Source organism: Oryza glaberrima, chromosome 11 (assembly GCF_000147395.1).
Source record: "Oryza glaberrima chromosome 11, OglaRS2, whole genome shotgun sequence".
Lineage (NCBI taxonomy): Eukaryota > Viridiplantae > Streptophyta > Magnoliopsida > Poales > Poaceae > Oryza > Oryza glaberrima.
In genome coordinates, this window is record NC_068336.1 from 21161127 (window position 1) to 21185919 (window position 24793).

At 42.4% G+C, this 24793-nt stretch overlaps 5 protein-coding genes across 5 annotated transcripts; 2 read left to right on the top strand and 3 right to left on the bottom strand.

Moving 5' to 3' along the window:
• The first annotated feature begins 505 nt into the window (after positions 1-505).
• Positions 506-5250, top strand: LOC127753993 (protein WVD2-like 1). The gene is made up of 7 exons (XM_052279447.1): positions 506-691; positions 2480-3127; positions 3372-3451; positions 3548-3629; positions 3723-3794; positions 4318-4428; positions 4529-5250. The coding sequence occupies exons 2-7, from the start codon at positions 2528-2530 to the stop codon at positions 4808-4810; spliced, it is 1227 nt and encodes a 408-aa protein (XP_052135407.1). The 5' UTR covers positions 506-691; positions 2480-2527; the 3' UTR covers positions 4811-5250.
• Positions 5251-5723: 473 nt separating this feature from the next.
• Positions 5724-11079, top strand: LOC127753992 (uncharacterized). Its single transcript, XM_052279446.1, has 13 exons — positions 5724-6211; positions 6405-6547; positions 7217-7333; positions 7445-7559; positions 8313-8450; positions 8919-9014; positions 9101-9214; positions 9467-9535; positions 9718-9788; positions 9893-9986; positions 10293-10418; positions 10515-10604; positions 10738-11079. Exons 1-13 carry the CDS (start codon positions 5807-5809, stop codon positions 10834-10836), a joined length of 1677 nt encoding a protein of 558 aa, XP_052135406.1. The 5' UTR covers positions 5724-5806; the 3' UTR covers positions 10837-11079.
• A 236-nt stretch (positions 11080-11315) lies between these two features.
• On the bottom strand, positions 11316-15117 carry LOC127753991 (CDK5RAP1-like protein). Its single transcript, XM_052279445.1, has 3 exons — positions 14831-15117; positions 13026-14080; positions 11316-12281 (listed from the first exon to the last, which is right to left on the bottom strand). The coding sequence occupies exons 1-3, from the start codon at positions 15079-15081 to the stop codon at positions 11779-11781; spliced, it is 1809 nt and encodes a 602-aa protein (XP_052135405.1). The 5' UTR covers positions 15082-15117; the 3' UTR covers positions 11316-11778.
• A 388-nt stretch (positions 15118-15505) lies between these two features.
• Positions 15506-17922, bottom strand: LOC127755581 (uncharacterized). The gene is made up of 2 exons (XM_052281260.1): positions 17330-17922; positions 15506-16141 (listed from the first exon to the last, which is right to left on the bottom strand). Exons 1-2 carry the CDS (start codon positions 17792-17794, stop codon positions 15968-15970), a joined length of 639 nt encoding a protein of 212 aa, XP_052137220.1. The 5' UTR covers positions 17795-17922; the 3' UTR covers positions 15506-15967.
• Positions 17923-19677: 1755 nt separating this feature from the next.
• LOC127755579 (non-specific phospholipase C4-like) lies at positions 19678-24629 on the bottom strand. The gene is made up of 2 exons (XM_052281258.1): positions 23862-24629; positions 19678-20905 (listed from the first exon to the last, which is right to left on the bottom strand). Exons 1-2 carry the CDS (start codon positions 24482-24484, stop codon positions 19930-19932), a joined length of 1599 nt encoding a protein of 532 aa, XP_052137218.1. The 5' UTR covers positions 24485-24629; the 3' UTR covers positions 19678-19929.
• Positions 24630-24793: the final 164 nt, after the last annotated feature.

The following is a 24793-nucleotide window of genomic DNA, read 5'->3' on the forward strand; positions in this document are numbered from 1 at the left end:
TTTTAATTTCAACCAAACTTTTAATTTTAGCGTGAACTAAACACAGCCTAAGCTGCAGCTTGCAACAATTGCAAAAAAAGGGCCAGTTTAGTTCCCAAAAATTTTCCCCTTCACCTATCACATCGAATCTTTGAACACATGTATGGAGCATTAAATGTGGACAAAAAGAAAAACCAATTGCACAGTTTAGCTATAAATCACGAGACGAATCTTTTGAGCCTAATTAGGCCATGATTAGCCATAAGTGCTACAGTAACCCACGTGTGCTAATGACGGCTTAAGTAGGCTCAAAAGATTCGTCTCGCGGTTTCCAGGCGAGTTCTGAAATTAGTTTTTTCATTCGTGTCTGAAAACCCCTTCCGACATCCGGTCAAACGTCTGATGTGACACCCAAAAATTTCCTTTTCCCTAACTAAACACAGCCAAAGCAGAGCTAACAAGAAGAGAGGAGGAGGCAGCAGAGGGACCCAAGCAGAAAAGCAAAGCAAAGCAAAGGCAAGGCCCCCCCTTCTCATGGAAAGCTGCCTCCGAGCTAACCCGGTTTGAACCAACGAACCCACCACTGTGTCCACAGCCTCCTCCCCGTTACAAATACCCTCCACCACCTCACTGTGCCTATCCGGGAATCGAACTCAGCAAGCCAACCAAGAAGAGGAGAGGAGAAGAGTCAAAGACTCAAGAAACGCAAAAGGTTGGTGACCTCTCTTCAGTTTTGCTTCTTAGATGATGTAAGATGCATGATGAGCTGATTGTTTTAATTTGCTGTATGTGTCGATCGATTAGCATTTCTAGTTAGGGGATGGTTTTTGTTTTGGAGGTTTTATGGGGTTAAAGTGGATACTCTGTTGTTTAGCAGCTTATCTGAACCTGCAATTCCTGCATCAAGTGCTGCTGTTGCTTGACAGTTTGTCTGAGCTCTGAAACCTGGGCTAATTGACATTCTTGTTTATTAGTTTATCTGAACCTGTTGTGTTGATGGTTACTCTTGTTTTAACATTTTATCTGAACTTACATTGCATTAGCTACTAGCTATAGTTAGGAAAGAAAGAGCATCTCTTCATTTCTTGTTATCTCTTCATTTCTTGTTTAGTGGTTTGTATGATGATGCGAAATCGTGAAAGTGTTTACTGTTTAGCCCTCTTGTCGTTCTCTGCATCTCGTAGTTTAGATAATGGGAAGTACAGCTACGGAGCAAAGCGTTGAGATTAAAAAGCATCTCAATTTTGGAAAAAGGACGCTCAATGCTCTGAAACTTACTGTTAATTTTTGCATCAGAAAGAGGCAGAGCTGATGATAGATATGTCAGTTCTTTGATCTCATGATCATGAATGACGCAATTGAGAATCTTATCTTCTTTGTCATGTTGTATTGTTATAAGCCGACAGGACTTTGAGTTGTCGTGATGTCGCTGTCTTACAAGATATGAACATCATACTAGTTTGGACTTCGGACTTAATACATGCTAGATAGTACGTTTTGTGGCATTTTGTTCAGCACTAGAAATGATCAACTTGTTTAGAATAATTTAGGATGTATTCAGTTTGTTCATTGGAAATGGTTGGCAAAATGTCAAGAATAATTCTGCACACATCATCAGTCTCGTTGCGTACGGATCTACTTTAATTTTGGGTTGAGGTGCAGATGGCCCTGTACCAGCTGTCGTCAAATGTTCAGTTATCTAAATTTGATAAAATTTTATAATATTAGCAAGATGCACAACCGGAATCTTCATGGAGATCTTGCTGTTTTGTTGCTTTAACAGACATGCAGATTAGATGCCAACAAACTTCCAAATTGTATTTCTTTACCATTGGATGGGTCTTAGCTGCTAAATCCTAAAATAAAGTGAACAAGTACAATTCACAGCAGTTCTAGGCTTTTTAAAGGACACCGAGCACTTTCAAATGTTAAATTATCAAATAATCATTTTGTTGGTCAATTCAAGATTTACATGTGCACGTCTTGTGCTCTAATTCTTTGTTTCTTTTTTCTAGTTTTTAGCAGTACAGGGGTCAATTCTTGGTGATCTTTTTTATCTCCTTTTTTTTTTTTCCCTTTGTCTTCCCATAATTTGATGATGCCAACATTCCATAACTTATTGCATGGCCCTCAAAATAAAATAATATGATTGCTCACAATTTAATAATGACAACATTCCCACAACTTATTGCAAGAAAACAAAATAAAATGATCTCAAAATAAAATAATAGCTTTCAATCAGATATGCTGTCAAACTCCACACGTCATTCTTTTCCACCTATGCATGTCATGTTCCTGGACCCTGGTAGGTAGTAAATAATTTCAGTGTCCACAGGGAGGATAAATGATTTTGTCATAGTTGGCTTGTCAATTTCAGTTCTTTGAAAATAGTGCAGGGTCCTATTTTCCTTTCTCTGGTCAATATTGTCCCTTACTCCATGTCTTTATTTGATTAAAAAAGTATCATATTGTCCTAACATGTGATATCTTTATTTTGAAGGTTATCAACAGTAAGTACTCATTGAAGTATCACTTCTTCAGGAGTAGTATGGGTATTGAAATTGTACCTCAATCCTTCAATGAGGAGCTGGATTCTACTGTTACTATCACTCCTGCTAGTGACAACATAGATGTATCTGATGATACAAGTGTTCCTCATCCATCAGAAGTGCCTGCCACAGTAAATGTTGTTCTAGTTGAGCAATCTGATAATTCAATCTCTGAACCTTTGGAATCTGATGGAGCCAATGGAGCTACAGAAAATGTTGTTCCCTTGGCAAGTGAGAAGTCTACTGACAACAATGATGCTATGAATTCAGAGCCAGTGAATTCAGAACCATATGAAGCATCTCCTGCTAATAATGCTGAAAAGGGAGATGTGATGCAGCAGAGTGATGAGAACAATGGTGATAAACAGGAGAATCAGGATCTGTTGTCTCCAATGGCAGAAACAGCAGGAAGTGACAGTACCTCGGTCACATCGATGGAAGATGTTCAAGAAGCTAAGGATGCTGCTCCATCAGAGACAGATGATGCTACTGGCCACCCTCCTGATCTGTCAAATGACAAAGCTTGTGCTGGAAATGGAAATGGAAATGTCTTCCAAAATGCAAAGTGTGTCTTGACAACTTCGACAAAGAAGATGAAGGTAATTCCATTTCTTTGACATGTTCAATTTCATGAATCTTTAATTTTTCACTTAAGTAATGGAATTCATGAAATTTGTGAACTGAAACATATGGAAAGTATACTATATGTCTTTTCAGTTTCTTTACAGTAGAATAAAAGTGCCGTATTTTTCTCACTAAAGAAACAAAAGTTTCTCATAAATCTGACCAAATTGAATGCTTTCTTGCATATGAATCATGAATTCCTTCTATATATTTTTACAGAGAAGTGCATCTGCAACTACAAGGAAGTCACTGCAAGCTACTAATACAGACGAAGGGAATGCTTCTACTCTCACCAACTCGTAAGCTTGACAACTTTTGCACCAACCTCGTGTTATATGATTGCACAACCTCTTTTTCCTTCACAGCGCCTAATTCATTTAGCTCTTGAAATGCAGGAAATCATCAAATGGAAGGACCACAACAGTTCCAGCAGGCCCAGTTTTCAGATGTACTGAACGTGCCGAGAAGCGCAGAGAAGTATATACATTATTTATTAAACATTAAAATATGAAATATGGTGGGTAAAAAGGGTAAAATTGCTCATTTGTTTATTTTCATGATTTTATTCAGTTTTACATGAAGTTGGAGGAGAAGCACCAAGCTTTGGAGGAAGAGAAAAATCAGTTGGAGGCTAAATTGAAGGTATTTATCTTTGATTTTAATGCGTCCATTTCCCATGGATATGTATATTCATCTGTCTCCATATTCCATAACCCCCTTTGAGGTTCAGATAGCATAACCTGAATTTTGCCAACTATTTTGGAGTAGTTGAAGTTCTGTCAATACTCTTGATCATGGTTCAGTTATGCACATAACCTAAACTTTTTTCCCTACCTATATGATTAAGAGCACTAGAGATTAGTGAGAAATGATCTTTTGAAAACAGTAGTTAAAAACAGTTCATGATTAGTTGTAATTGTTCTTTATAGCCACAATATTCTTCTAGCTGAAAGAACAGAATCAGAGATGCAGTATCCATGAGCAGCTCTTGGTTCAACAAACAAAAAAAATCAGGTTTACTTTCAAATATCCAAATTAATGGGCATCACAAGACAGTCTTAAGCTGAAATATATCAAGTTACCAACACTCTAAAGAGCATAGACGCAGTCTGAACAATTTTTCAGAAGCTGATCTGTAACAATTTTTCACAATCTGAACCTGCAGAAAGAACAGGAGGAAGCCCTGAAGCTGCTGAGGAAGAGCCTGACGTTCAAGGCCACACCAATGCCAAGCTTCTACCACGAGGCTCCTTCTCCCAAGGCTGAATACAAGAAGGCAAGAACACTCTCTCAACTTCATCACATCCAATCTTCAGAAGAAGAAACAGAAAAAGAACATTGATCTCACGACTGTTTCTGCACCATTTTCTCTGCAGCTGCCGACGACGCGGCCCAAGTCGCCGAAGCTGGGGAGGAGGAAGGCCTCGACGGCGGCGGACGCCTCCAACTCGTCGGAGGAGAGCGACAGCACGCCGCGGCCGTGCTGCCGCGCCAGCCGCGACAGCCTCGACAGCACCTGCAAATGCAGCAGCAGCAGCAGCAGCAACGGCAAGCCGCAGCAGCCTGCAACCGCGAAGCCGGCAGCCTCCAAGAAGCAGCCCAAGCCACACGCCCACAAGCTCTCCGACCAGAGCGCCATGAACATCGCCGTCCACTAGCTGCTTCTCTCTCTGTCTCTCTCTCTCGGCTGCATGGATCAATCATGGAGGAAGGAACCAACCACCCAATTCAGGAGGAAAAAGAATCGAGTTATTGTTTTTTTCTTCTTCTTCTTCTTCTCTAAGTTATTATTGGGAGTGATATGATGGGCTTCTGCAATCTTCAATCATGTGGTATTGGTGTAGATAATAAGTTATGATGATGATGATGCACACGAGGGTTTGTGTGAGACTGCCTGCCATGGGTGAAGTTCAGAAGTGATGTTTTATTTTTAATTTATGCTGATTTTCACTTTGTTTATTTTGGGGATGTGAGAATGGCACGTGTCAGTCATAACTTCTTTTTCTTAATTTATGTGATGTGGGTGTTCTTGATGTAATTTATGTATTTATATATAATGTATATACTCACAATGCAAACAGAGGCTTTTGTTGTTGGTGGTGGTGGTGGTGGCAAGGAACACTGTTTGTTAGTACTTTACTTTATTTATGATCACTCAACTTCAGTTAAGGTTCAGAGTTGCTTTGATGGGTCTGTGATGAACAGTGGTTGTGATCACAATGTTTCTTCTTCTTTTTGTTTTTTTTTTTGGTGATTATGTTGCCTTCTGGAGTATTACTTGATTGCAAAATTTCATTGACGGGTTCAAATCGTACAGTCACATTTTCTTTGCAAATCATGTTTTGATTTTGTTTTAAAAAAGAAGTTGCTTTTCAGTGTACTGCTCGTAAGCTGTTACAGAAAATTCAGACATACAAAATTCAGAGTTCAGACACACAGAGCAGTGTCTACTCTCCTCTGGGCTGCATCGAGATTCGTGCTACCTAACAGCCCAAACCCCTCCCTCTCATTTCCCACGCTATCCAACGGCGGAGAACGCGCCACGTGTCCCGCCTCACCCACCTCAACCCATCCTCCACCTGAGCCACACTGCCACTCGCCGAGGAGAGTCGCCACGTCACTCCTCGCCGTCGCCGTCGCCGTCGCCGCGCGCCATGAGAGCCGCTTGCTTCTTCACCGCCGCCGCCGCCGCCGCCGCGTCGCTCCCCCTCCCCTCCACCTCCGCCTCCGCCTCCGCGTGCTGTCAACGGAGGCCCGCCTCCCTCCGCTGCTCCCGCCCTCGCCGCAGCTTCGGCGTGGCGCGGGCGCTCGACGAGCGGCTGGTCGAGGCCGCGCCCCCCGCGCCGCCAGCGGAGACCGAGGTGGAGGAGCCCGGCGTTGCGGATGGAGGGGGAGAAGGGGAGGGGGAGGGGGAGGTGGAGGAGGCGGCACCGTCGGGGGAGGAGGAGGAAGAGGAGGAGCAGCCAGCGAGGGCTCCGGTGAGGAGCAGGCGGCGACAGGAGGAGGAGGAGGAGGCCGCGCCGGGGCACGACCGGTTCAAGCTCATCAACGGCAAGGAGGTAGTGGCACCTCATCGTAGCCTCCTGTAGATTTATCTATCTTTTCAATGTCCAATTAAACTCTTCTCTCTGAACTAATTGGGATGTTAACTCACCTGTGTTGTGTTGCATGTGAGAATGGATAATTCACTCTGTACATAGCAATTTGAAAATTTGTTGGTTCGAATTTTACTGAAATTGGAGGGTTTTGCAGATTTTTCAAGAGAAGGCATACCTGGTTGGGGTTGAGTGCAAGAGGAGTGGAGGAAGTATGTTCAGTATAGAGGAATCGCTTGAGGAGCTGGAGCAGCTAGCGGATACCGCCGGGCTCATGGTTGTCGGCTCAACCTACCAAAAGTAAGTCCCGAATCAGATTGTAGTTTGTTGGCGTGGCGTGAGGTGTCATATAATTGATTGAATGTGGTCGCGTAATGTGGTTATGCTTCCTAAGAGATGGTATGCATTTGGATATACAACCTCGTTTCTTGCATGGATGTCCATTCTTGTGACGCTTCATGTGCAAAAGTTGAACTAATATTGATGGATGAGTGTCATAATGATGTACTGAATGGAAAAATCTGGTTAGCTAGTTTGTGCAATCATATCGTCAGTCAAAAGCATAAATTGGGAATGCTGAGGAAAGTAATGACACTCAATTTCACGCCACACCCTATGTCTGGCTTTAGGGAATTCTATGACAAAATTCAACCTCTACAAAAGGACATGGTAATGTTCGTTGAAGTATGGTTCTGAAAACGTGCCACAGCTTTGCCAGGACTTTTCATCAATCCAGTATAAATTAATTTCAAAAGTTTTTGCATTGTTATCTTACCCTGATGACGTGAAAAGATGCCACAAACAACAGTCTATTATCTGCCAGTTGAAATGTTGAATCATATTACATTTTTGCTATATGAATTATATCCCCTTTCGAGATAATGTATATGAATTGTATTTCCTTAGTGTGTTATTCTATACATGTCTTGTTTGAGCTGCAGATGTTTCATGGTTTCTGCTTTTGTTCAGGCTTTCTACCCCAAATCCAAGGACTTATATTGGTTCAGGCAAAGTTGCTGAAATCAAGAGCGCAATTCATGCCCATGATGTTGAGACTGTGATTTTCGATGATGAGTTGTCCCCTGGGTAAGATGATCATTACCTACTTCTGCAAGACTCGATTTTTCTTCTTTTCCCTGTTTGCTATATCTTATTCCAAGATTTTATCCTTGATCATTTGCTATGTTATCAATTCAGACAATTGCGTAACTTGGAGAAGTCATTTGGTGGGGGCGTTCGAGTCTGTGACAGGACTGCTCTTATTCTGGACATATTTAACCAAAGGGCTGCAACACATGAAGCTGCTCTACAGGTGAACTGAACTTAACATCTTGGTGTCATTTTCTAGACAAGCGACATGGATTTAATTGTATAATAAGCAGCTGTGTTATTAGCAGAAATTTCTCCTTGTAACAAGAACTGTCTTTGTAGTTATAAAAATTCCTATGACATTTCACTCATCTATATTTGGATGATAAAGAACATAATCTTTTCAATAAAATGCTAATGACAGTTCCTTTACCAGCTATCAGTGGTAAGTTGCTTTGGTGAGCTTTTAGGCTCTGGCAAATGCGAACTATTACAACTATAACTAGTGGATACCCCGCAGCTTGCTGCGGGATTTTAGAAGTCCTTCTAAAACACTTAAAAACAACATTGAATTAAAGGTGAGACAATATGTTAAGCTATAATTAATACATAACGGTTAGCATACAAAATACATTTATGGTCGTGATCCAACAGCCCTTCTTTTCTAGATGATGTGGCTCAACGCATGTTGAGTAATTAGGTCCAACCTTATCGGAACAGTAGATATCTTGGTAGAAAAATCTGCATGCCAGTACATTAGCTGACTATCTTCATGAAATGGCGTGCACTGTACAAAATCATATTGCTTTTGGTAGTGTTTTGCAAGTCTGCATTGACTATGCAAGATCGGAATATCAAAATTTCTACATAGATATTTTGTGATGTATGGCCTCGATTGAGACTCCTTTGGAGTTGAAACTAACTACAGTACTGCATTTGATTTAGAATTGATTTTCATGTGCAATCATCCTTTTAGGTCACTTTGGCACAAATGGAATATCAACTTCCAAGGTTGACAAAGATGTGGAGTCATCTTGAACGACAGTCAGGAGGTCAAGTCAAGGGTATGGGTGAGAAACAAATTGAAGTTGACAAGCGCATCTTGAGAACACAAGTAATATTCTCTTACTAAAAGTTCAACGATTTATATATTTTGCTTTGCACCAAATACCAAACTACTTTGCTGTATACACATATTTATGCATTGTTTCCTGATCCATGTATTTGCTACTTCAGATTTTCCCATCGAAATAGTTTATGTAGACTTCCGTTCAGTGTGTATGTGCTGTCACCTAGATGTGTGGACTGTGGAGAATATCACCAGATATGTTTAATGTGTTGGTTGTTACTACTTCCATCAGTGAAAGAACATGCATTTTGCAGCATCTTGATCATTGACTTACCACTTTTATCACCTGCGTGGAACAAAAAAAATGATGATCTGTAGCCATTTAATAGTTAATGACAAGCTCCATTGATAATTAATTGGAAGGCTTGTATTTTTTTTCACAAAGTGTATTGTCCAATCTGCATGGATAATATTTTTTTTTCTAATGATTCTCGAATCAAGTGCCATTGATAGATAAGTGCTTTAAGGAAAGAATTGGAGTCTGTCCGAAAACATCGGAAGCTGTACCGCAACCGTCGGCAATCAGTGCCTATTCCTGTTGTTTCTCTGGTATAATCATGAAGTTCTTCTCAAATATAATAGGAAGTTTCCTATTCACTATAATTTGTTAATATATTCACTTTGAAAACTTTTAGGTGGGATATACAAATGCTGGGAAAAGTACACTGTTGAACCGCTTAACTGGGGCTGATGTACTTGCAGAGGATAAATTGTTTGCCACACTGGATCCAACAACAAGGAGGGTTTTGGTACGTTATCAGGCCTCAGTAATATTATAATAATATGTAAGGTTCTGTGTGAAGTGTGTAATCTGGGGATAAATAACATCTAGCCTCATTATCGTTTTTATCTGTTGGGGAATTTCTTCTGGTGACACGCATGTATGGAAGAGATGATATTTCTGTAATAATGCTTCATTGATAATAGGTCTACGAATAATGTTTTAGTTTTCATTGATATTTTCTTGATGGTTTACTGACTAAATGTGCACTACTTTGCAGATGAAGAATGGCACTGAATTCCTCCTAACAGATACTGTTGGATTCATTCAAAAATTACCTACTATGTTGGTAAGATGTTTTCCAAAGCATGGCACTCTTATGCAAATATTGCTTCTAGAATACCCATGATGTGCATGATTGTCCTTATTCAAAGTTTACACAGAAAAATCACATAACAGAGGATTATGATTTCCCCTCCTTTGCTGATGCTAACAAGCAAATTAACTATTGGCACTTGTCCTGTTGTCCAGGTAGCAGCATTTAGAGCAACATTGGAGGAGATATCGGAATCATCAGTTATAGTTCATCTTGTAGATATCAGGTGAGCAACTGGCATGCAAAGGTTTTTCGCCACATTGTAAATTCAACATAATGCATCTATGCGTGTTGTGTTAAATATTAATGTTTTTCTCATATGCTTTCCAGCCATCCATTAGCTCAACAGCAGATAGATGCTGTTGACAAAGTGTTGAAGGAGTTGGATATAGAGTCAATTCCCAAGTTGGTCGTATGGAATAAGGTTAGTTCCTAAATGCATTGCTCAATGATTTCAACAAATTTCAAGTGCTACAGCCTGTATGGACGATATTATGATGATACGGCTGCTCTAAGTTTAATCTGGCGTATATGCTATAACATTTATCACATTGACAATACTAAAGCCTTTTGAGTAGAGGTTGCCCCTAATTTTAAGCTCTCTGTAATGCAGTTTGGGTGCACTAAGCATTTTTATTTAATCAGTAACTCTATAATATCAGGATATATATCATGCTGAATTATATAATGATGGCTTTTGAAATTCTTGACCAAAATATATGGCATGTAGATTGACAATACTGATGACACACTGAGAGTGAAAGAGGAAGCTGAGAAACAAGGGATAATCTGCATATCAGCCATCAATGGTGATGGTTTGGAGGAGTTCTGCAATGCAATTCAAGCAAAGTTGAAAGTACGATTTGTTCCCCAAGTTCAGATATAAGCTTGTGTTAGGTGTTTTTGCTTGTTTTATTTTTTTTCTAGAATTATGCCTATCTATCTTCTACAGGACTCATTGGTGCCGATAGAAGCTTTTGTTCCATATGACAAAGGAGAGCTCCTGAGTGACATACACAAGGTTGGGATGGTTGAGAAAACGGTGAGTAGCTCGATCATTTAAAACATGGTTTTGCCTATTAATATGCTCTAACTTTTAAATTGAATGCTTGGTAAAACCTTTATCCTTTTTACTTGAAGATAACAACGATGTTTCCACAAAATATTTATTGCAGGAGTACATGGAAAATGGTACCTTTGTAAAAGCGCACGTGCCTCTACCTCTTGCAAGGCTTCTCACGCCGCTGCGGCAGCAGGTGGCTGCTGTTTCATGATGTGAACGTCTTGCATATTGCTATCGGCAATTCACATAATTTGCTAGCCTTTGTACAGAGCTAAGCCATAGATTTTCATGCTGTCTGTTTGACCTGTGTAGAGCATCATTACAAAAATGCAGTAGATGAGTTAGATAGATGTAAAAACAGTGTAACATCAATTGCATTACTACTGTAAATATTTTTTGGGCAGAAATTCACACTTGCCTTGCTCTACTTGAAAATCTGTCTCTCTACTGAATATACTATCGCCCCAAAATTATTATATGGTGTACGTGATCATCATTTCAGTTATGAATTCTGCAGATAAATCAACTTGGTGTTCTGTACAGACAAGGCTACTACTGAAAAAAATAATAAGTTTCAGGGAGCAGTTAGCAAAACTTAGGGTCACTAACGTTTGTGTGCAGCAACAGATTCACTGGTGTGCAGTCCTATAGTGGAACCAACTCTGCAGTGGCAAGAAAAATAGTCCAAGATACCCTAAGGATTCAACAGAGAATCCTATGATACCCATCGCAAAATCTGCATCATACAATGAATGTTCTATTTTACAAGGACAACATTCATTCCCAAAGAAGAAAATAAATAAATAAACCTCACGCTGCCGAGTTGCAGTAACTTGCAAAAGAAACAAATGTTGTTGGCCAGTAGTGCTTAAACTCTTTACATGATAATACAGACTTCATAAGAGAAGAGGCATTTCTTCACATGACTAGCAGACTAAATGCTGGTGATTGTTTTGGCTTCGAATGCCAAAAGCATATCACATTAGTTGTCTTCACAAAACTGAGTCACCATTTTTTTTTTCTTCGAAAGAAGTCCAAACCCAGTTAAATTGCATTGTATGATCTAACTTATCAGTCATTTCAAGATAGAGGTCATGGCAAGGGTATCTGATTCAGTTGAGATGTGGCCTGCTACAAACTCAACTAGTAATCCTTAAGCCGCAACAGCATGTGCTTCAGATGAATGATTCTTGTAGAACTTGCTCAAGCTTGTGCGCGCGATTACATCCCCAGATAATGATGCTGTTGATGACTTGGTGATTTTCACCTCAATGAAGTCACCAACCACTGGCTTGCGCAGTTCATCACCTTCAAATGTATGCGGTACAGGGACGGTCGCAAACGAAACCCTATGCCCCCTGTCGGTTTTTCCAATCATCTCAGTTTCGGGAGCCCGCTTGTTCGGTCCCTCGACTAGAACTAGCTGTACTGTCCCAACCTGAGAATCGTAGATCTTCGCTGTGGTTTCACGGAAGGTGCTGATTAGCTCTGCAAGTCTCCTCTGCTTGACATCATCGGGGACATCATCCACATAATTCCGATGAGCATGAGTCTTTTCTCTCATGCTATATGCAAACATGTAGGCCATATCGTATCCAACAGCCCTTACAAGGGTAAGAGTCTCAGCATGTTCCTCTTCTGTCTCTCCACAAAAACCTAATACACAAGAGATTTTTTTTTTGTCAAAATAGAAGTGAATAATCATTAACGAAGTGCACTCAGAAAACAGATGTGTAATAGCTAATTGTAAAATGGCAAATTGCAGAAACAAAATGCAAGTCACAGCATAACTTCACAAGAAATCTGGTTCGACAGCAGGACTTGTCAAAGTCATCTAACAAGACAGCTGATATTGTTGTAGTATTATAGTAAAACTAAAGCATTTTCAGTTTTTCAGTATGAATAATTAAGGGGAGTGGAATGGAACTAGAGGATATACATTTGAACTACCATGGAAATAAGAAAAGGAGCATATAGAAATAAATATAGAATGTGGATCTGGTTAGGCCAAAAATATAGTATGGACTTATGGTCAACCTAGTTCTAAGTTGTACCTAGAAGATATTCTCAAGTGCAAGTGACACATTTGTGAGCATGCAACAAATTAGTCAAACAGGATATAGTCTCAAACTCTAAACACGCATGCTAGTTTTATTCAGTGACTTGGTGGTACTTAGCTAGCACATCATTTTCCAACTCAGGTTATTATATCCTTACTACTATCCGCATCCACAGGAGGTACAGCATATGGTCTATCACCCTTTCTTGAAGCAGCCAAACAAGAAATAAACATCCACATTGCTAGTACTTCATAGAAAATATTGCAACTTCCAAAAGCAGGAAACAAATGTAAGATAGACCATAAGGCCATAAAATGATGATCTCGGAAAAATGGCTTACCACTAATGAAATCACTGCTTAACCCAACATCTGGAACGATACTACGGATTTTCTGCACAAGCTCCAAGTATGCCTCTCTAGTATAACCCCGACGCATACGTTCCAGCACTGCTGAGCTGCCTGATTGAGCTGGCATATGAATAAGTTTGCAAACATTGTGCCTATCCCGCATTAAATATAAAAGCTCGTCTGGGTAATCCTTTGGATGTGGAGAGGTAAACCTGAACCGCATCTCAGGGTATTCCAAAGATAACTGATCCAGGAGATCAGCAAAGCGCAACCCCATATTCTTCACCTTGCACATGCTAGAAAACCCTTCACTGAGCTCCCAGTTTTTACCAGGCTCTAATTCCTCAACTTCAGAAGTGTCGTTATAACTGTTTACATTCTGACCAAGAAGCATTACTTCCTTCACGCCTGCTTTCCAGAGTTCACCAACTTCTCGGACAATTGAAGACACTGGACGGGACCTTTCCCTACCTCTAGTGAAAGGAACGATACAAAAGGAGCACATATTGTTGCAACCCCTCATAATTGATACAAATGCGGTCACTGAATTGTCAGAGATCCTAACTGGGGTGATGTCAGCATACGTCTCCTCGAGTGAGAGGAGTGTGTTGATACCCTTCTGCCCATAATCAACTTCCTGCAGCAACCTAGGCAAGTCCCTATACGCATCAGGTCCACAGACAACATCAACCATCTTATCAGAATCGAGAATTTTCTCCTTCAATCGCTCCGCCATGCACCCAAGGACAGCAATCTTTGGAGGCCGCAGAGATCTTGACCGCCCTGCAGCAACATTAGCTTTCCATTGCCTTTTCAGGAACCAAAAGTAGTTCAGTCGCTGCCAGACTTTCTGCTCTGCATTGTCACGGATTGCGCATGTGTTGATAAATATTATCTCTGCACTCTCAGGGTCAGGGACAATTTCATCATACCCTTCATTTTTCATGATAGAAAGCACAATCTCCATGTCGTTTACATTCATTTGGCACCCATATGTCTCATGGTAAATGCGACCCTTGCTTGCTGTCATCAGACCAGACTCTAAACTAGAAAAACCACAAAAACAAAGCATGGGGTCAGCAAAGCTTTCAGTCAAATCAAAAGGAGAAGTATGAAGTAAGCATAGTAAATTGGGATAGCAAAACTATTTGTGTAAAGCAAAAGAACAAGTCTTTGAATCCTTCAAGGTTCGGTGTCACAAGAAAGATAACTACCTAGTACAAAAAGGAAAATAAATTCGGAGATGCAAAGTTATTGGCAATTGAAATCATTTCCCAAAAGAGGTGAAATATTTCAGCACTGATCAGAGAAATTCCCCGGGTAAGAAATTAGAATATACCCATACTTAGGTACCCCACTCAACATGAATTAACTAAAGAATGAAAATTATGTGTTTTCTACACAACAAAACAATTCCTCAGAACGTCTATTTTCTAGGATTTACATTTTTCCACCATAACACATGGATTGTTACTGTTCTCATCTCTTTGCAATCTCTTTATCGCACTAAACACAACTTTAGCACTGATTTTTAACATTCCAATTAGAATTAGGCAGCAGACGCGCGCACACCACTGATCATCACCCCCACCAAAAACCTTAGAATAATTCCACCTAACAACTCGCACTGCTTGCTAATCTTCCTTGTATTACAATGTGCTCAATTCTAGTAATATAGCCTACTTTTTATAACACTACAGTGCCACTGTTCGTCTGTTACCCAGCAACCTTTACAATCAGGACAGCAGGAGGAAGAAGTGAGAGGGGGAGCTGCAAAAAGAAAACGGGCCCATTACTCTGTGTGCGCCTCGGACACCGCCGTGGCGGCGGCGGATGCGGCGAGCGGACGGGCGGGGCCAGAGCGGGCGAGGCGGCGTGGAGAAGGCGGGGGCGGGTGGGCGGCGCTGGAGAGGCATCGAGGAGCGGCGCCGGGGGGCGGGGAGAAGCAGCAGCGGCGGAGGAGGAGGGGGGAGAGGAGGAGGGCGCGGCGGTGGCTGATGCCCCGGCCGAGGCGGAGCGCGGCGGCGGCGGTGAGCGGCGCCGCCATGGCGAGGTTGGGTTTTGGATGTGGTGGAGAGGAGAGGAGACGGGGGTAGGGATCTTTTTTTACTCGGATAACCCTCTGGGGTCAGGATAGCCGTCGGATCGAAGATCAGCGGCCAGGCAAAATAATGCGCCTAATTTCTTGTCGATTTTTATGTTTTGATGGTTATGACTAGCTTATGATGGTTCAGGCCTTAGATCATGAGAATTTCTGCTAATTCTTTACAGGATTACAAATTACTACTCCCTCTATTTCAGACTATAAGTCATTTTAACTTTCGTCAATGTCAAACTACTCCTTTAATTAATTTGTAGACAAATATAGTAATATTTACAACATTAAATTAGCTTTATTATAAATCAGTAATTGAATATATTTGTCTTAGGTTAAAAATGTTACTACTCTTTTGTACAAATTTGGTCAAACCTGAAATCAAAACGACAAACGGAAAGAGTAACTTTTAACTCAAAATCATGCAGTTCCAGGTTCAAATCATACAAAACTTTCAACAGTGGCTCCAAAACTTTCACCCGAAAACTTCCACACGAATTATTCGTTGGAAACACACGTGCGCTAATCCCCAAGCATTTTAGATCAAAGGTATACATGGTTTCTTCCACGAATTATATCCATTTCTCCCAAAACATCAATAGCTGTACACAAATTTCAGAAGCAGCATCTAAACCAAAAGCCCTCATATTCTGAATTTTTCAGAACACATCATTCGGTTCAAGAATATAGACAGAAAACAGAACATTTATGCCTAACTCAAAAAAAATAAGATTTTTTCAGCATTGTTGATCGACATGCTTGGTAACCAAAATGCACCATCTGAATTCTGACACACTAACAACTATATAGCTTGCTCAAGGAAGTAAGGAACTTTTCATCATGGTGTGCTCTTCTTCCCTTCTTGCACAGATATCTGATTCATGTTAAGAAGGTGATGAAGGCCAGCGATGACGTGCTGCCTGCTAGTTGGTACTCCAGTCTTTGCTAAAGCTCGACCGTTCTTGTCCAGAAGCACAAAGCACGGGACATATCTGATGTCGTAATGCAGAAGCTGAAAATGTACGAAGAAATGTTGCTGTTAGAAACTGGAAACAACTCAACATGTGTATGTGAGATAGTGCAATACTATGACAGGAATACAGGCATACAGCTCCCACGTGTATGCAGAAAGTGCTAAACATCTTTCATAAGCTTGGTCAGTTACCATGTATTGGGACAAAACGTTTGTCGAACAACAAGAGATAGACAATACTAGTAGATATTACTAGATACAATAGTTCAGTAACAGGGCAAGTACAACATGACACCATAACCAACCATGGTTCAGCATGCAACTTTACCAAATCATGTAAGCATGGTTCAGAGCCTCAAAATATCCCAAAAGAATAAGTTGTTGTTGGATAGCCAAACAAATATACAAAAGGTTACGAGAGTAGAAAAAAGGAAAACAGCAAGGATGCAAAATGTAAGTCCAGATTCAACTATTTACTCCATATGAAAATCTGAGAAATGCATACTACTTAACAATTTTCAAAAGAAATCTAACACAGAGCACAACTTCCTGTTACTATCACAGCCCAAAGTTGACACTAACGATTTAATTGAGCTCCATTGTTACACATCACAATTGTAATGAATCTTCACCAAGACAGTTAATAACAGGAAACCACCACATGATGGTAGAACACTTTAGTCCCCAGACCAAGATAAACATCATATTTCCTTACTCCCATGTCCACAATTGATTATGCACTGTAGGGCAGAAGTTACATGTACATTATCAACAGCGAGGAGCTCCTCTGATCCCCACATTTTCACTGTCAGACAATTTACTAACACATTAATCAATAGCTATAAACTATTTAACCACTGAAGACACAAAGATGGCACCTAAAGCAGTAATTTCCAATGCCCAATTCACACAACTTGAAGTAGAGTTAAGCCAGGACGTGAAGCCATCAACGATCATTCTAAAGCAGGATTACAGCACGTCTCACAAATTAATCAACGGCCCAAGTCTGAATTTCACCATAGAACCTATGAACATGACATATTCATTTTCTACCAATCAATACACACGCTATTAAATCATCTCATCTCAAAATTAGAATCAGGAGACCAATCTCATCCAACTAACATGTCATTGCGAAGGCACCCTCGAAGTTGGAAACTAACGCCCAAATCATCATCACAAATCTATGGGGGCGCAGAGCAATGCAATCGGGCGAAGGCGCCTCACCTCGGGGAGCCACCGGTCGTCCTCGGCGTCGGCGAGCAGGAAGCCGGCCCGCCCGCCGGCGCCGTCCTCGAGCTCGCGCACGAGCCCCTGCAGCGACGCGCACAGGCGGCACCGGGGCGAGTAGAACTCCAGCACGGTCGCGTCCCTCCCGCTCGCCAGCGCCGCCGCGAGCGCCCGCTGCTCCGCCTCCCCGCGGTCCGCCTCCGCCGCCAGCCCAGGGCCCAGCCGCCTCCTCCTCCCCCTCGTCCTCGCCCCACCGCCGCCTCCTCCCCCGTCCGGCGAGGGGGAGGGGAGGTCGCCGGCGATGAGGAGGCCCTGTGCCACGGTGCGGATGGACTTGAGCAGCCAGGGCATCTCGAGGTCGCCGCAGGGGCTCGGGCTAGGGCTAGGGCTCGTTGCCTTGGGGTCGGGGCCCCATGGCCACTTGAAGCAGACGAAGGGTGGGGGCTTCGCGGCGGCGCCCATCTTCTCCGGCGAGGGAAGCGCCGGCGAGGCGGCGGCGGCTGCGGCTGCGGATTGGGCGATGACGTGGGGTGATGAATGGACGGCGCATCACTTCTCGATCCAACGGCTGAGATCTACCCCACTGGAGTGTACTGGACGCGGCCTCTACTTTTGCAAATTGGCCCCTCGTTTGGTTGCTACAGTTAGCGATTTTTTTTTTAAAAAAAAGGATGGTCCTTTTTAAAATTCTGAAATCTATAATTCTTGTGATTGGTTCTTAATTTGGTCAATTTGGGACAATCATAGAACTGTAATTACCATGGAAATATCATTAGACAGAAAGCTTTGCATCCATATTTTATTTATCGTAGATGCAACTGGATTGGCGTCTCCTTCGTCTTCTTGCCGGAGATGAAGGAGATGCTGATCAAGTGGGTCGGGACTCGGGAGGGGAGGGTGTGCGAGGACTGGTTCTGGAGGAGGTTGTAATAGGTGAGGATGAAGTATAGATAAGTGAGAAGAAGTCAAGAATATTCAGGCAAGAGCTCCAAGTTGTTGATCACCCTTTGGAAGAACTCTCCAGGTAAAATTTTGTTTACTACTGGAAAGCGGCATATTACAAACTTTGTTAATATTGTTCTATATATGACATACTCCGTACCTCCAACAAGCCCCTCATGAGAAGGGTGAGTAGGGAACTTCCACAGAGTCCGTATTCTGGGCTGGGTGTGGTATGAGGCGACTCCTTTCGGCCGAGGTTCCTGACGAAACATGGAAATTTTGGCATTATTATTTTTGCAACCGTTCTTGTGTCTTTGTCCACATGGATATTTGCCCGACAATGATGATTCTGTTGGGGATTTGCGTATCTTTCTTGGCCTTATTCCACGTTTCAGCCTTTTCCTGTACAGCCCATGGGCTGTGCTCGTCTCATCGATCGTATTGAGTGGAGTGTGACCGTTCACCGGAAGGGGAGGGGGAGGAGGGGACATGGCCACACGTCACAATGAGTGGCGCAGTTGTGTAAGCAGAGGCTATATATCCCTTCCCGGTCGGCCATTCTACACCAGTCATTTCTTCACTCTCATTGTGCCATTTTGTCCATATTAAGATATTAATAATAGTAACAGACACACATCATGTCTTTTTGGACAGCGTCATACACGGTGATCAATCATGCCATGGAAAGGACAATGTTACATTGGATAATGCTTCCCCTAAAGTGTAGATTGCCAATGGGCTGCCCGGTCCGGCATGACCCAAGCACGACTGAGCCTAGGTCGAAATTAGTCGGGCCAGCACGGCCCGACGTACATGCCGGGCTAGGCCAGACTTGCCCACTTGCTGCACCATTGGCCTAGGTGCTCAATAAAACTCGGGCCGACCCGAAGGCACGAAAGTCTATCTTGCTCATCCTTGGAAAAAGTCTATTTTGCCTCTCTAATCTTTTTGGGCTGGCTCTTATATATCTAGAATAAGTATATTTTACATCCTTTTGAGCCGTACTTCATATGGCTAGAAATAAGTCTATTTTGGCTCCCTCGTCTACTTTACTCCCTAATCGTTGGACCAAACCATATCAGGCCGGCCCATCATGTTGAGGAAGAGGCCCATTCACGGCCCAAAAATCGGGCCGTGCTGTGTTTGGACCGGGCCAAAACTCTGTGCCATTGGTTGGGTCATCGGGCCTCGAGCCTTTTGGTCAACTAAACCCTATAAAGTGGCCGACCGGCACTGCACACGATCGCACGCTCGCAAAGTCGCAACGTCATCACTCATCATCCGTTAATCTCCATCGGGACGATTAGGCCAATCCTAACCATCAAACCCAATAGCTGAGATAGGAGACGACAGAAAACGCAGCCTTGTGTCTATCCACAATTCAGACAAATTTGCTCCAATCATATGCCTTTTTTCACACTTTTATTAGCAGTCACTTTTATTGCTCAAACAAATAGTAACAATTACAACAATATGAACATGATGATTTACAGTAATTACAAAGTTTAATTAAACCCAATCTTTCCTTAATGAATCAAGCACACACGAACCAATTTACCTCTAAGCAATCATTAATCAATCATCTTCCGGAGTAATGAAAAGTATGAAACAAACACTTACAAAGTTGCATTTGCAATTCATGGATGCTCTCGATCCTACGATGCATTGAAGCAGGGGAAGCAACCGCACAGCTTGGACAGAGCCGACGGCGTCGCCGGCGCCGGCGCCGGGGCCGGCGGGTCAGCCGCCGGAGCGGAAGTCGACGCCGAAGCCGAGGCCGGCTGCAGCATCGGGACGTGGGACCCGTCCATGCCGCCGTCGCGGCACCGGTGGCACTCCTCCCGGAACCGGTCGAACGCGTCGCGGCAGTACTGGGCGGCGTTGGCGACGGTCATCCCGCGGACGAACACCTCGGGGTCGTACCCTTCCCCGTCGTGGTCGCCGTTCAGCGCGGCGCCGAGCTGCACCAGCTCGGCCTGGAACTCCGACACCTCCCGGTGCTCCTCCGCCTCCGCGTCCCGCAGCCGCGGCGGCTCCGGCAGCGTGGCGGGGCAGTCCTCCCTCGGCTCCGCCCGCGTCAGCACCGTGTCGAACGTGCCCGCCCACGCGTCGCGCCTCGTCAGGAACTCCTTCAACCCAAATATCCTCTTCACCGTCGCCGGGATCGACGAGTGCTCGAACTGCGACGTCGGCTCCGGCCCGGACGTCGGGGCGTGCACCACCGTGCCCGGCTCGATCCACGGCGAGATGAGAAGCGTCGGGACGCGGACGCCGAGGCGGTCGAAGGCGAACGACACCGGGGCGGCGCTGACGATGCCGTCGGGGGAAGGGACGCCGGAGACCGGGGTGGGGACGTGGTCGAAGAAGCCGCCGTGCTCGTCGTAGGTGATGACGAAGAGGATCTCGTGCCACTGCGGGCTCGAGCGGAGCGCCTCGTAGACGTCCTTGACGAGGCGCTGGCCATGGGCGACGTCGTGGGAAGGGTGGTCGTCGTTGCCCGGGAGGAGCTTGAGGTCGAAGTAGCGCTGCTCGATGACGACGTAGTTTGGGAGCTTGCCGGCCTTGCAGTCGCGCTTGAAGGCGATGTCGTAGGGGTGGAAGTTGCCCACGTACTTGAGCTGCCTCATGTTCCTGCAGATGCATGCCAATATATTAAGAGTAAATTTTACAAAACTACATATACTTTGACTAAATTACCACAAAACTATATATTTAGATTAATATATCACAAAACTATATATTTAACATGAAATTTCTCAAAAAAACTATATATTTAAGGTGGAGTATTGTAAAACTACAAATTTAATAATAAAATTATCACAAAACTACAAGTTTAGTGATAATTTAATCATAAAACTTGCATGATTATAACTCAAACATAACACTAGTGCTAAGGATTTAAACTCTAAAATCTGTAATTTTAGGATAACTTTGTTATTAAATCTATAGTTTTGTGATATAAATCCGTAGTTTTGTGATAAATTTAGTGCTAAATTTGTAGTTTTATTATACATCACTTTAAATCTGTAGTTTTGTGATAATTTGATCAAAATATATGTAGTTTTATGAAATTTACTCATATATTAATTCAGTGCTAATTCATAGCCGATTAACCAAGTAATTATTATCATGGGTGGACATAATTTTTTTATTAAACGGAAGACACGTACTCGCACGTGACGAGACACAACTACACACACATACCACACTCATGTACTCGTAGATGATATACATATATAATATACTAATAAAATTAGCCTTACTAAAGTCATAGTGAAAGCACAGAGTGGAACCCCGAAACTCACCTAGCTAGCTACCCTACCTAGAAACCACCTATCCTGATTAAGGACTAATTATAGCAAATTTAGGCTATAAGTTATTAGTTTATAAGCCGAAAAGTCTAAACCCAAACAAACAAATAGTTTTTCGTTGTTTTTTTTTAATTCACTCTAACACCTTTAAGCCAAAAGTTAAGTTAAAGATGTTTTTTTTCTTATGTGAGGTAAAAGTAAATATTATGAAATAGTCCAATATTTGTTTTCAAAGTGCATATCATATATTTAAATAAGAAAACAGTTGATATACGAACATATCTGATAAAAAATATATATTATGTATGGCATATTATAATATATTTTCTTTTACCCATAGCAAAATATAGACATTTTTGCTAGTATCTTAAAATATGTGTAGAGTGTTGTTGCATGAGAGCTAACCATTTATTTTTCTTATTCTCTCATTTTTACATAGGTTTATAGTTAGGTTAATTATAGCTTACTATAAATTGGCAGGTTGCTGTTGCAAGAACCACATGCAAATCAGTAAAATTGTTGCTACCATTATAGAGAGAAGCATCATGCATGGCTGCTAGCTAGATTGAGATCTAACCGATCAAGTGACCGAGATTTAAAAATTAACAAATCTCAGTTTGCATTAATTATTTGGATCACTACTTACAAAATTAATCAGAAGATAACAAAAGAAAATTATCCAGCTAACCAGAAACGCCCAAACCTCTAACCTCAAAGATGCCGTCTGCATTATGTAGATTATAAATTTTAGTTTATATATATATACACATTCATGACTGCTATACCTAAGTTGAGCATCTCTTACTTACTCAATACTATACTATCTAAAATTTCAATCTGATTTTATATGCGCAGTTGAAGGCATCAAACACTTAGTGTTTACTCGCATATTCGATCGTCTGGTAAGAAATTATCTATGGCAGTTGTTGGAAAATATTATATACAATATAACTAAGTCAGGTCAACTGCACATGGTTAAGATAGTTAATATATTTTCATCTTAATCTTATAATTGTATCAAGACAACATCCATCCAAGAAGAGGTGATCTGTACGCTACATGTTTAAGAGAATATCCGTTCGATATGTCCTATTTCAAAGTCAACACTAGATCACTACGTCTCTACCAACGAGTGAAGCAATCATAGGCTGTTAATTAGGAACCCCTCTATATATGCTATAATTGAGCAAATAATAAGGCAATTAATGGAAGTTATATATACTATATCCTAAGTGTCACATTTCTCTCTGTTTTTTTAGTAACTTCAAGCACAACTTGGACGAACATATAGTCTTAACATCTGCATAATATTATGCGCAACTAGTTGACACATCTGTTCTGTTAGCTTCAAATTCAAACAAACATCAGTATGCTTTGTTCAAACTTAGCCATCGTATGTGTTCCCTCGTCACCATTGGATAATTCATGTGTCAACTATAATGATGACTTCGACAATGACTATAATGTACTCTATCTCGTGCAATTTGCAAGGTTATGATCATTTCGTCAAATGACAAATATGAACTGAGCTATCAAGAACCAAATACTTCCAACATTTGCATAGAACATATCGATTGAGAGTCGAATGCATGAACACATTACTTTCTTAGTTACACACATACTTACTACTTTTTAATAGATGATATTATTAACTTTTGGTATAACAGTTGATCATTCGTTATATTAAAAAGTTAGTGTAAATATAAAAGAATATAAATCACGCTTAAAGTTTTTAATAATAAAGTAAGTCACAACAAAATAAATGACACTACTTACATAAATTTTTAAACAAGACAAAAGATCAAATGTCATGCCAAAAGTAAACAGTTTCATCTATTAAAAATGGAGTTAATTAGTGTATCCTATTAAATTAATCCACCACAACAATAATGAGCCTAATTTAAATAGCATTATTTTGCAATTCCGGTTCGAAACATTAAAGCTTCGCCTTCTCCAATGCGAAACTATTTTGACCAATAATCTATATTTTGTTCAGTTGTTTGTGAATTAAGCAAACTTCATTCAAATTAGTCAAAAAAATTAATCAAATTTCAAAAAAGAAAAAAATCAATCTTCGCGTGCAATCATATTAAGCAGCCCGTCTACAAAGACTTATCTTCACGTGCGGTTAATTTGGCAGTCCGCATGTGAAGATGGTGATCTTCACATACCCTTTAGGCAGACTGGCCATCCAACCGTACACGAAAACGTGTTTCGACCGTCTGGAAAAACCGTTTCTTCTCTAGTAGTTCTAGCTGCCATACTATACTACTGACCTGTAGAAGAGCACGGAGGGAGGGAACTGGTAGTAGACGCCGAAGGAGTGGCCGGCGTCGTGGAGGGCGTCGAAGATGGTGCGCTGCGGCAGGCCGGCGCGGAGCTGCTTGCCGTCGTTGCTGACGAGGCCGTGCGACGTCGCCGAGTGGACGAACATCCGGTTCGGCTGCGTCGACGTCGGCACCGACGCGAACCACCGGTCGCACACGGCGAACTCCCTCACCAGCTCCCGGTACACCGGCACCTTCTCCGGCCGGAACCCGTTCATCACCGTGCTCGACATCCCGGCGCGCTCCTTCTCCGCCTCCTGCGCGAACCCGCTCATCGGCGGCGAGGGCACCCCCGGCTTCGTCGCCGGCGAGGTGGTCCCCCACGCGTAGGCGTCGCCGTACACCTGCTCGTAGATGGCCTGGAACGAGTGGCCCGGGTCCGGGTCCACGTACCCGGAGCCGTCGCCGAAGTGGATCGCCGGGGAGGAGGCGTCGCCGGCGGTGGCGCGGTTGAACTCGGCGCCCGTCACGCCGTCGATCTCCGGGTTCAGCGACTTCATCCACCCCAGCATGTGGTCGAAGGAGCGGTTCTCCTGGACCAGCACCACCACCGTCTTGATCTTGCCCGCCATGGCCGGCGGCGAGGCTGGGATTAATTGGAAGAGGGAAGAGGGAAGAGGAAGCTAAACGATCGAGGATGGCTTAGCTAGAGCTCAGTGGCGAGCTAATAGTAGCGGCTTCTATGTGTATTTATTGGCGGCTCTCGTGTGGTGGAGACGTGTGAGATGCTGCTAAATACAGTATGTACAAGTAGTCTCATTTTGTTAATTAAGCAAATCCTTGCAGTTGCTGAGGTGACATGATTAATTATTAGTACGTCGTAGTAGGTTCTTATGTTTATTAAAAAAATTACTGTATTGGGTTATTATGTACTTCATCCG

Excerpts from the sequence above, each read along its gene's own strand:
- LOC127753993 (XM_052279447.1), top strand. The coding sequence starts at position 2,528 with ATGGGTATTGAAATTGTACCTCAATCCTTCAATGAGGAGCTGGATTCT. Across the intron at positions 3,795-4,317 it reads AGTTGGAGGCTAAATTGAAG|AAAGAACAGGAGGAAGCCCT; the intron begins GTATTTATCTTT and ends CTGAACCTGCAG. Across the intron at positions 4,429-4,528 it reads CCAAGGCTGAATACAAGAAG|CTGCCGACGACGCGGCCCAA; the intron begins GCAAGAACACTC and ends TTTTCTCTGCAG.
- LOC127755581 (XM_052281260.1), bottom strand. The coding sequence starts at position 17,794 with ATGGGCGCCGCCGCGAAGCCCCCACCCTTCGTCTGCTTCAAGTGGCCA. Across the intron at positions 16,142-17,329 it reads ACGACCGGTGGCTCCCCGAG|CTTCTGCATTACGACATCAG; the intron begins GTGAGGCGCCTT and ends GTACATTTTCAG.
- LOC127755579 (XM_052281258.1), bottom strand. The coding sequence starts at position 24,484 with ATGGCGGGCAAGATCAAGACGGTGGTGGTGCTGGTCCAGGAGAACCGC. Across the intron at positions 20,906-23,861 it reads CCCTCCGTGCTCTTCTACAG|GAACATGAGGCAGCTCAAGT; the intron begins GTCAGTAGTATA and ends ATGCATCTGCAG.
- LOC127753991 (XM_052279445.1), bottom strand. The coding sequence starts at position 15,081 with ATGGCGGCGCCGCTCACCGCCGCCGCCGCGCTCCGCCTCGGCCGGGGC. Across the intron at positions 14,081-14,830 it reads GTGTCCGAGGCGCACACAGA|TTTAGAGTCTGGTCTGATGA; the intron begins GTAATGGGCCCG and ends TGGTTTTTCTAG. Across the intron at positions 12,282-13,025 it reads AAGCAGTGATTTCATTAGTG|GTTTTTGTGGAGAGACAGAA; the intron begins GTAAGCCATTTT and ends CTTGTGTATTAG.
- LOC127753992 (XM_052279446.1), top strand. The coding sequence starts at position 5,807 with ATGAGAGCCGCTTGCTTCTTCACCGCCGCCGCCGCCGCCGCCGCGTCG. Across the intron at positions 6,212-6,404 it reads AGCTCATCAACGGCAAGGAG|ATTTTTCAAGAGAAGGCATA; the intron begins GTAGTGGCACCT and ends AGGGTTTTGCAG. Across the intron at positions 10,605-10,737 it reads TTGGGATGGTTGAGAAAACG|GAGTACATGGAAAATGGTAC; the intron begins GTGAGTAGCTCG and ends TATTTATTGCAG.